Raw genomic sequence first — 11693 nt, 5'->3', positions numbered from 1 at the left:
TTTAAAATATTTGTTATGAAAACATTTTTAAACAAACATTTTCTATTAAAACTATTTTTTTAAATATGAATTTTTTTTCAAACAAAAGAGCCTTCATAGGAAAAATAATTTTTAAAAGGCATGGAAAAAAAATGTAATATTTGAAATGTGTATTATTTTTTATTGTAATAAAATTTTAACTAAAGAAAATATTAGGAGATTATATCCCATGAAAAAAGGGAATAAGGAAAAAACAAAAGCCAGCAGAAGCAGCAGCACATGAGGCGTATCAGAAAAAAAATGAGGCATATCAGATGTGATCATATCAGACATAAGGCTCAAGAAATAGAAATAAAAAAAACATGGGAAGCATCAGCAGAGACTAGCAGAACAATGGGATGCTTGCTTTTCTTTGTTCTTGTCAGGGAATTGGGAATAAATTTAAAAGGAGATGGACAAAATGGGAAGCACAGTCCCTCTCAAAATCTACAAAAGACCTGGACATGGACATGCTTTTGAGATTACCACCCTTGTGGATTCTCTAGTGGAAATCGTATTGACTCGCCCACTCTCTGTTTTTGCTTCTTCCACCTCTCTTTCTCCTCTTCCCTCAAGCACTTTTACACATCTCTCTTTTTCTCTCTGTTCTGTTGTTTCTTCTCTGGTAAGCAACATCAGATATTACTGTGTAGTTCAGTTTTATGGCTTCTTCTTCTTCTTCTTCTTTTCTCGTCGTTGTTGTTGTTGTTATGTGCGGTTTTGTTCTTTTTTTTTTTTTTTTCGGAGAAAGGAAACTCTTTTGAGCCCGTTTCTTGTCGTTCAATTTGTTAGCATCCAAGCCCTTGAAATGGGCTTCTTTTTTTTTGTCTGGTTCTTCGTTTTTACATTTTTTATGCAAGCATAAGGGGAGCTTTTCTGGGCCTTTTCTAGTCTAAGTGTTGAGATTTGATATTTTGTGCTTTTGTCATCTGGGTTTGTTTTACACTGCGGAAAAGATGTATTCATCGTCTTGTGGATTTTGATTCTGCTTCATATTGTATCCTCGGTTTGCTTGCCGAGAAAAGTAGAGGAAAGTGAAATGGATAAAAATTGGAAATTCCGTAGCAGAAAAAGAAAAGGGAAAAAAAAAGAAAAGAAAGAAAGAAAACGAACTCTATAATCAAGGTTGATTGAGATGATAGTTTTTTGCAGAAAAATACAAGAAAATTCGCATTTAATTATTGTGTATTTTTCCTTCAAATTTCTTGGCCGACAAGCAGAGCGGTGTTTTCTTCTTCATCATTATCTTTTGTGGTTTTGTTTGTTATCAGTCTCATAATTACTGTAATGTATTTGTAAGGATTGTTGACTCTAAAGAGGTCTCTTCAGTTTTTGTCTATCCATCAGCAGAACAGTGGATTGTTTCATCTGAATGGAGTTTGATTATTTTCAACTGTTTGAACCCTTATTATCATTTTATAGTTCTTGATTTTTACTGCCTACATGTTGTTTGTGTTATTGCTTTTTACACGCATCATTTGCTATTCTTTGACTTGCACAAAATTAGAAGTGAATTTGGCTTTTGGCCTAAGTGCTAATAAGCTTTCTATTTGTGAATTTTTGCTAGGCATTATCACTTTCTGAACCAATTCTTGTTCTTTCCTGATGGAGTCTTTGCGCTACTCTGCTGAAGGGAAAGGCCTTGTGTTCTCTGATGAAATAGATTTATCTATTGATTCATTTGGGAGAAGTAGAAAATCATTTACAAGATGGGATGGGGATTCTGTTGAGAACATGGAGTTTATAGATTTGGGTTTCTCTGAAATGCCCATAAAACCATTCAATGGCAATAACACAGGTATGGAGGTGCTAGGTAGTAGTGAAGTTGGCATCGATTCTAGTAAAGTAGAATTTTCTTGTCCCAGTTATATATGATTGCTTCCAACAATGGAGTTATATGATTGCTTCAAACTCATTGTTGGAATCTGGGTCGAATCATTCAAATGCTTTCTTGGAGTCTTATAGTCAGAATTCATCACTAATTTATTTAAAACTAGGGAGATTGGCTGATGGCAAAGAAGCACCAAATAGCAAGTTTTTAAAAGAGAGATCGGTGGTATCTTCAACAAGCCCAAATTTTCAAGCAAAGAAAACTCGAACAATGAGTTCACGCTCTCAGACGCCCATTTGCCAGGTATATGGTTGTCACAAGGATCTCAGCTCCTTAAAGGATTACAACAAGAGGCATAAAGTTTGTGAGGTTCACTCAAAGACTCCTAAAGTTATAGTTAATGGTGTTGAGCAGAGGTTTTGTCAGCAATGTAGCAGGTTGGCTTCTTCTTCTTCCTCCCTTTTTTGTCTTCCAATCCCTATATTGATTCCTACCTCAATGCTTAGGTATTGAAAACTATGTTTATGCTTACTTAGCAATGCTAATGGCTTATAATGGTGATGGTAAAGCTACTTTAAAAATTTTGTATGAATACATAACTGTTGGTTTTTTGGGTGATTTGGTGGATATGTTGAATCAAAATGGAATAAAACTTAATGTTGAATAAGAATTTATATTTAGACGAATAGAACAAAAGATCTTTAGATTTTTCAGTCCATATATTCTGGTTTATTTGCCAGGAAAGTGTTTGTCTAGTTGTTTTGCCTATACTTTTGCTTAATGAATCATGTATCTTATTACTCTTCTCCTAGCTTGTCTTCCAGTGCTTTTTACTAAGTTTGTTCTTTTGATTCAATTAATCAGGTTTCATTTGCTGGTTGAATTTGATGATGGTAAACGTAGCTGTCGTAAACGCCTAGCGGGCCACAATGAACGCAGAAGGAAACCTCAGTTTGGTGCTCTCTCTGGTAGACCCCATAACCCTTTTCCCTTACATGGCCGTTATTTAATATAATCCAATGCCTAGAGATCTTGAAATTATTTCTTCCTCTTTGTACTGTATATCTTTTACTCTATATTTTTGGAGCTGCATGCTTTTTCCCTCAATTATACATTGCTCTTAAACACTTGCAATAAGTGACAGTAATAGGAGAAATTATATTGACATGGTTTAACAAACCAATAGGATGAATATATTTGTGTAAGAGGAGTTACTTTTTTTGTAAAAGAAAATTGCTAGTTAGTTACCCTTTTTTTGGTTCGCTTATCTACAAGGTATGTTTTATCTATTTGTCTAACTATTATTGGTTTGTCAATCCATGTAGGATTTTCTTACATGAAATCACGATTGTACAGTCTAATTTCAACAATAATAGACCTGGATGAACATTATTATCAAAAGATTGTCTTCCTTTTATCGGTTATATTTATGTTTCAAGTGCTATTATGTGAACCTGGAATCTGAGACGAACTGTTGTTAGGTTTTAATCTTTTTTAAACTCCTGTTGGTGTTTCTATCTAAGTATCCAACTTCAATACTTAACAATTTAACAAATATTTCCAACAAGTTAAAATTGAAATATCAAAGAGAAATATAGGATGAAGCTTAAGTCCCCTTCTTCTGGTGCTTTTGTAGGCTGATAGAGTTTCTTTGCTGGGTATTGAAATGCACCCTGCTACAATTCTGCTTATGCATCTATGGCTCTTGTATGTGATTATGGAGTTGGAATGGATTATTATATTTTGGACTCTCAACTTGCATTGTTGAACATACTTGTACCATATTACTTAACACATGAATTCAACAGGAACCAAATATTTGGGTACTTCCATGCCAAAGAGAGCATCTTTTCTTTTCCCAAACATCCTTCCTGGTGGTATTCTTTATCCCGAGAGATATGAAGAGACCAACTGCTGCAGGCCTGTTAAATTGGAAGATATATCAATTAACAGTACAAATGGGCAGTTAGTTCCAAATTCTTTTCTCCATCTACATACCAATGGGATCCAAAACACTACTGGAATTTCGCTGTCTGCAATTGAAGAGTTAACTGTTTATAATACTGTATCAGATATTCACGAGTTATCTAGGGTGTCTAATTCCAGTTGTGCTCTCTCTCTTCTGTCAGCCGAATCACAGAACCTGGGCCATTCTGCTGGAATTATAATGGCTATGCCCTTCATCAGTCAAGCTAGGGGTATTTCTGACAAAACTTTTGGGGTAGAATCTTCGGACGGGTATGTGCCAAATGGATTTCATTCATCTGGAATGAATACCATTAAAGCTAACCATATGGGATCCTTCACGGTTCCTTGTGCTAGTTATGCTGCTGGCCTTCAAGTTGAACCAGATGGTTTTCTTCCAGATTCAGATATTTTGAATGCCAAATATTGTGTTTCTGCTGAAGATGGATCTACTGTGGATTTGCTTCAGTTGTCTTCGCATCTTCATAGAGTGGAGCAACAAAGGAATTCTGTGCAAGTGAAGAATGAAATTGAGGATTTTCCAGTTTCCTTACCACATACGGGGCATGAAAGGAACAAGGTGTGTAAATAATCTCCTAAAATCTCTTGCTTAATTATTTTATGCTGGAAATTGGATATTTTTCTTAAAATGACCAAATACAAAGTCCTTTTCTTGAGAAAAATATAGGATAAAAAAGGATACTTATTCATGGCTGGTGCTAAAAATCTCTGAATGATGCAACTGGCTGGTAATATACACAAGACAAATCTCATACAATCTGGTAAATAACAATGACTGGCCTGTATCTTTGTCAATTTTTATTTGCTAATAAGTGCAAATCTTTCTTGAGGAGTAACAATAAATTCAATGTTGTTGCAGGATCAAAGGCGCTAGTTGAAGCTAAGCTAAGTTAAATGTGCAAACTAACTTCATTGATGCAATAGACAAAAAGACTTGTAGACTTCAGATGGTGGAAACTTAGATGCAATCTCTAGTACATTACTCTCAGGTATATAAACTGGAATTAATATTAGATTAATTGCTGTAATGTTTCTTTCTCTGGTTCTCTCTATTTTGCCCATACATGTAATTGCTGGTCTGATTCAAGGATTACTGACTTGTACAACTCGGCAAATCCTCTGACAACCTTAGTTTTTGTTTATCTAAAGCAGATCCTTCATATCACTTTGTGAAGCGGGAATTTCAAAGGGACAAAATGACAAGACCAACATAAAATTTGGTAGAAGAGCATTATTTCTTTTAATATAGATATCTCTATAAGGGTGTTAATACTTTTATTTAGAAGATGCTTGATCAACTAGATGAGCTTTCATATGTTTTAAACTTTATTGATTAAATATTCTACTGCTTTCTTAGTGCTGGTGAATGGAATATTAGTATTGGCACATAATGACTCTTCTGCAGTTCTTTACAGCCATGTTGTTATTAAATTATCCCACAACCCTTGGAACTTTGACCCCATTGGAACTTATGAATATTTGCAGAAGATTGTTTTTCCATCTTTGGCATCATTCTAGCCCATATTCTTTTTCCAAATGAGGCAAATGGGGATTGGCCACTTCAGCCACTGATAAAAAAGTCTCTCTTTTTGCATTCTTTCTTTACTTTTCTTGAGTGTTCTGTGGATAGTGAGTTGTAAAAGACGACACAAATTCAAAAAGGTGGGAAAAATTGAGCCATCAATCCCCACATAGGAATTCTGTTTATTATATTGCAGAGTTGCAATTTGGCATAAACTAAGATTACGCCTGCTAATAAATTATGTTTAGTGTAATTAATTATATGCTCAAGGGTTTATAATATTTGTGTGTGTGCATGTGCATGGCCACTTGTATGCCCACTTTGTCTTTGTGATCGTTGGTTCTAATATAATGTTGTGAAGTCACTGATGACGCAGGTTATGATCATATGATGTCACTCATGACGCATATGTTATTGGAACTTGGCAACTCTTCATTAGTTGTGATACCATACGTTTTAGCTACTTTGTCTCAACTTTGATCCTCTGATTCCATACCAGAATAAAAAATTGTACATGTATTTGGAAAATGGCTACTGTTTTATATTGTTAGAAGAGAAATATAGTTTATTAGAGATAGTAGAAATAGAACCCAAGGCTCAGCCTCAAAAAAACTGAGAAATGGACCAATCTTTCAAAGCTGAAATTCACATCTGAAACCCCAATACTAGTATGGGCCAACCCAAAAAGAGGGAACTCAGAAAAAGCTTCAAAGTGTGTTCTTGTTCATTAGAAGGAAGGAGACAACCCCATCAAGAAACAAGGCCATGCAAGGTCGACAATCAAATGACCCATGCTCTACGAAGGTCAAATCTAAATTAAGGCCTGGTTTAATTAGGGGTAAATTTAAGTAGAAACTTTTAACTTCCCAGGAATTTAATACATTCAGCTTGTTTAGTTAGCATTTTGATTCAATTTCAGGAATTCAAATAAGCTACTTCTTTTATTTCAGGAAAATTAGCTTCCTTCTATGGAAGTTACTTTCTGAGGGCTAGACTTTTCAGAAAATCGGGAGTTTGAACGAAATAAAGTGTAAGATGATTGGAAATCAATCTTAAGAGTACAATGGGCGTAGCTGAAAAAGAAGCTAAGAAGCCCTTCATGGGGAAGAACCCGCACTTCGAGTTAGGAATGAAGGTATCCCTTTGGTTGAAAGGGGCTGGGAACATCACAGTTTCGGCAGAGAAATGATGCTAAGACCTCAACAGAAAGAAGGAATGGATAAAAAAAAAAAGTCTGTGTAAAGTTCGACAAGAAATTTATACAGTTAAACTTTCTTTTATTTGGCATTTTATGTTTTTCTGTAAAAAGAAAACTTATGTCACTTGTAAATTTTTCTAACTCGATAAATTTTAAAAAAATTGATTGCGTACTTTTGTATTAATTGATCTAATTTTTCATATAATAGAGTTTACTTAATTTATTTTTTAAAAGCTAATTATAAAATATTGTGATGTTTTTAAAAGTGTATATATATATAGTGCATATTCCCAATCCTGCTATTTTGAATATCCAGAAAAACATACTCGTATTTCTTAGGTTATAGGTGGCAATTTTTAGTATTGCACTTAAAAAAAAGAAAAAATTAGTGTTATGCAATGGTGGTGACGCAGGAAGGCAATGAGTGTGTCATGGTATTATAAAAAGTTGATCGAAGGGGAATAATTTTTTTTTTTAATTGTACGACTTAATCAATCAATTCAACCATTTTTCATTTACAAAATTGATATTTTGAATAGATGTAAATTTATTTTATTATAAATTTAAAACATAAATATGTGGCTACTAGATTTACTATATAATTGCATTTTATTTCTACTTAATTGAGTCTAAATAAATTCCGGCATTAATAACAACGGAAATGATGAGTATGTGCCATATTGATAATGGCATTAATAACAATGGGAATGATGAGTATGCGCCATATTGATAATGGTTAAAGTAAGGCATACGCGCTCCTACTTTTCTCTCATCTTTTTTCTCCTAAGGTATAACTATTTTTTTTCTAGCCAATAAGCGACTTTTCTCTACCCTTCCGAGCAAAGGAGAGCCTCTATCTCCCTCCTGTTGTGGATTTCTTCTTTCCCTCCCCTTCGGTGAGGGTTATAAATAGTTTTTGAGTTTTGTTTTACAGATTCGACCAATCACCTGGTAGAACTAATAGGTTTTCAAATCGTTCATTTGAAAAAATTGAAATCCTTCTTACTGTTATTGGATGATCGACTATTTGGTGAGAGGTCCTTTAGGTGATTTGTGGATTCCATCTCTATAATCGCGGGCTAGAGATGTGTTCTTCGAGGGGCTTGCATGTGGATTTGAGGCCTGCCTGGGAGTGCTTTTCTTCAATCCATCACAGAGAGACGAATCCCCTTCATTTTGTTTTTCTTTCGTCTTCCAAACGTAGATCTTACATACTGGGTTTGCACCTTGGTACTTCTGGTGCTTGTTTTTCTTTCGTCTTCCAAATGTAGATCTTACATACTGGGTTTGCATCTTGGTACTTCTGGTGCTTGTAGGTTGTTAGAGCGATTAGATCTTCGTTTTCCATCGCTTAGCTCCAATAAAGGTTGATTGAAGTTTAGATTATGGAACTCAAAGAGTCCAAAAGACATGATTGGGAAGTTGAAGAACAACTTTTGTTTCCTCTTTCGCTGGTTTTTGAGATCTGAGTTGCCTTCTCATGGTCAAGTGTCCCTCCTCTGCTTCTCTTTAGCTTTGTGCGTTTGTTGATTGTTGATCTATAGAACTTTTTCGTCCTTGGTTCTCACTTGTACACCTTATGGTTAAGAAAAATTTGGAGATGATGGAGATCGGTAAGGAAGTGAATATGACATATATCCTCTATCTTGCAGAAGCAACTCAAATTAGGGTTGCCTTTGTGCTTGGTCCTTAGGTTGGGTTTACTTTGTTTGGGTTTTGGTTTACTTTAGCCTTTCTAAGTTAGTTTAGTCTTTTAAGCCATAATATTTAAAATCTTTTATCTTTGTATATGTGTTTGAGGCCTTTTATCAGTGCAAGCTTTATCTTTTAGTAAAAAAAAAAAAAACAAAGCGTACTTAGCTATATAAACTTCTTTCTAGCCAAAAGAACCTCTCTCTCTAAGGTTTTTTTAGAGAGATACTCTGGTTTTTTTTTCTTCTTTTTAAGATCGACCTTAAAAGTTGCTATCACCAAATTTGAATTTAAGGTTGGTTTACTTTAGCCTTTCTAAGTTAGTTCAGTCTTTTAAGCCATAATATTTAAAATCTTTTATCTTTGTATATGTGTTTGAGGCCTTTTATCAGTGCAAGCTTTATCTTTTAGCAAAAAAAAAAAAAAAAAAAACAAAGTGTACTTAGCTATATAAACTTCTTTCTAGCCAAAAGAATCTCTCTCTCTAGGGTTTTTTTTAGAGAGATACTCTGGTTTTTTTTCTTCTTTTTAAGATCAACCTTAAAAGTTGCTATCACCAAATTTGAATTTAAGGAGGGAGATGAATGTAAGACAGCCTTTAAAACTAAGGAAGGCTTGTAGGAGTAGCTGGTTATGCCGTTTGATTTGACGAATGCGCTTAGCATGTTTATGCGACTTATGAACTAGATTCTGCGTCCTTTTTTACGCAAATTCATGGTTTTTTATTTTGATGACATCTTGATTTTTAGTCGCAGCGAAGAAGAACATTTACAGTACCTCTATTAGGGATGTCAGGCGGGCTGATTTTTGCGGGTACTCAATCTGCCCAAACCCTATTAGGACGGATTCGGATTTGAAAATTTTACCCGTCTCGGGTTCGGATAGAGTTCGGGTTTAATTGATCGGATACCCATTACCTGAACCCGATTAGCTATACTAACAAAACTAACCCTAATTCTTTTTTAATTTCACTTCGACAGAGTCGAGATACTCAGATACAAGACTACCTTCTGCTTCTCTTCCCATTTCCCAATCGACGCCTCTCTCCCCCACTTTACTGACGAGTGCCGAGACTGCCAACAGCCCAATTGGAGACAACCCTTCTCTCTCCCCAGTCGGCATTGATGACATCTCCTTTCTCTCCCTAGTCGACGACAAATCTTCTCTCTCCCTAGTCAGCGATATCTCTCTTCAAGTTTGTAATCAAAATTTGATAATTAAGATCTTTTAAATGCATGTTGTTAAAGAATTTTTAGTTGCTATTAAATATCCTTAGAATTTATGGACTATTGGAAGGAAGAATAGTTATGGAGGAAAAACAATAGAGATGATAAGACTAGTTAGATGATGGACCTTTCTGTAAATCCTTATGCACTGTTAGTTTCTACATTCCAAAAAGAACCTAGCAATCCACCTTCTTTAGAGGGCTTCCATGTTGAAAGATAGAAACAAGCATATGCAGCAATAACGTAGTTCAGTAGATTTATAACAAATTCAAATGTTGTAGAGGAAGCTGCCGCCTTGCAGGCACTGTTTGGTGCCAGTGCAATCGAGAAAAGCCATGAGCTACTTTCGTGTATAATGTTGGACACTACAATTCTTCATTTGAATTTGATCACAAGGTCAATAAGATTCGGATGTTGTTTTACATAGATTATCACAGAAATTGAGTAATTGATTTTGGTTTAGTGTCTCCCCCCTAGCTTCTGGCTCTTATTCATGATATAAGAGAGCAAATTGGCGTTGTTGTTTTAGTTTGTAGTTTAGAATTAATTTTAGCATGGTTTAAAAATGCCTTATTCATAGATAGAGGCATCCCTTCCATGTGTTATTTTAGTTTGCGGTTATGTATTGACTTAAATAAATTTATTTGTTGATTAAGTGCCTATATTTTATTTGTTCTTATGGTTATGTATTGTTTGCTAATACATGTTATTGTTTTTCATATTTAAGATATTTAAAATGTCAACATTTAATAGTTCCAAAGTTGTAGCTAGTTTTAAAGCTATTACTGTTTCTCAACTTTTTTCAACCACTCAGCCCGCTAGTAGTTTCACCCATTCTCAATTGGAGCCATCGACAACAATCAATCCCTCTCATTCATTGCCAGCCAATACAAATTCAACTGGTAGTCTTCCTCCAATTAGCAATTTGGTAAAGAAAAGGAAGTTGACATCAACTGTTTGGGATCATTTTGAAAAACTCCATTGTAGTGGGGATGATTGGGCAATTTGTAATCATTGTAAGACAAGTCTCAAAGCTAATAGCAAAAGTGAGACTAAGTCTTTGCACAATCATATAGAGAAATGTGCAAAGAAAGGCAATCAAGACATAGTCAAATGTCTAGAGAAGCAAAAGCAGATTTCTATGGATATAAGAATTGATGGAAAAGTGCATTTCGAGAAATTTATATTTGATCAAGAAAAATCAAGAAGGGAGTTAGCATGTGCCATTATATTACATGAGTATCCACTTTCCATTATTGAACATATGAGATTTAGAAAATTTGTTGTCAGCTTTCAACCACTCTTCAAAATGGTTTCTCGGAATACCATTAAGAAAGATATTTTTGGATATCTACGATCTTAAGTTTAATAAATTATACAAATCTTTGGAGAAACTCAAGAGCGGAATAGCAATTACTACTGATATGTGGACATCAAATAAAAAAAAGCTGCATGTCTTTCACAACACATTATATTGATGACTCCTGAGTGTTACAAAATTGGATTTTGCAGTAAATTTCTTATCTCTTTATCTTTGTTGTTATGAAGATTTATTTTCAATAAGATTTGATTTGATATTTTATTAATTTTTTCTCATTTTTATTATGTAGATTTGTGTATGTCCCAACATCTCATACTAAGAAGGAGCTTGCCAAATATTTAATGGAGGCTTTTAGCAAGTGAAATATAGAGACCAAAATTTCTACAATCATTGTAGATAATTGTTCTACTAATGATGGCATGGCTTCTATTGTTATTGATAAATTGTTTGGTGATCTTTTATGTGATGGGGCTATATTGCATATGAGGTGTTATGCACATATTTTAAATCTTGTTGTTAAGGATGAGTTAACCACTATTGAGAGTTCACTTTCAAGGATTGGGGATAGTGTAGTATTTTGGGTAGTTTCTCCTCAACGAGTAGAAAAATTTGAAGAAATGGCTAGATAATTGAAGATTACTTGTACAAAAAAGTTGAGTTTAGATTGTTAAACAAGATCGAACTCAACATATCTTATGCTTCAAACTACAATTAAGTACAAAGTTGTTTTTCCTAGATTGAGTACAAAGATGTTTTTCCTAAATTAAAAATTAGGGAAAAAAGTTACAAGGATGTGCCTACTGATGATGATTGGGAAATGGCAAAGAGAGTTGCAGAAAAATTAAAAACTTTTTATAGTATCACTGAAATATTTTCTGGGAGGAAATATCCAACTTCTA

General features: G+C 34.3%; 1 protein-coding gene across 1 annotated transcript; it reads left to right on the top strand.

Annotated features, from left to right (window-relative positions):
- The first annotated feature begins 312 nt into the window (after positions 1-312).
- On the top strand, positions 313-6739 carry LOC110616201 (squamosa promoter-binding-like protein 6). The gene is made up of 8 exons (XM_021758547.2): positions 313-643; positions 1586-1816; positions 2016-2286; positions 2714-2817; positions 3658-4394; positions 4503-4596; positions 4695-6195; positions 6308-6739. The coding sequence occupies exons 2-6, from the start codon at positions 1624-1626 to the stop codon at positions 4545-4547; spliced, it is 1350 nt and encodes a 449-aa protein (XP_021614239.1). The 5' UTR covers positions 313-643; positions 1586-1623; the 3' UTR covers positions 4548-4596; positions 4695-6195; positions 6308-6739.
- The last annotated feature ends 4954 nt before the right edge of the window (positions 6740-11693 follow it).

This window comes from Manihot esculenta, chromosome 5, assembly GCF_001659605.2.
Source record: "Manihot esculenta cultivar AM560-2 chromosome 5, M.esculenta_v8, whole genome shotgun sequence".
Taxonomy (NCBI): Eukaryota; Viridiplantae; Streptophyta; class Magnoliopsida; order Malpighiales; family Euphorbiaceae; genus Manihot; species Manihot esculenta.
Note: the sequence above shows the minus strand (reverse complement) of the source record. Positions and strands in the feature narration are given on the sequence as shown.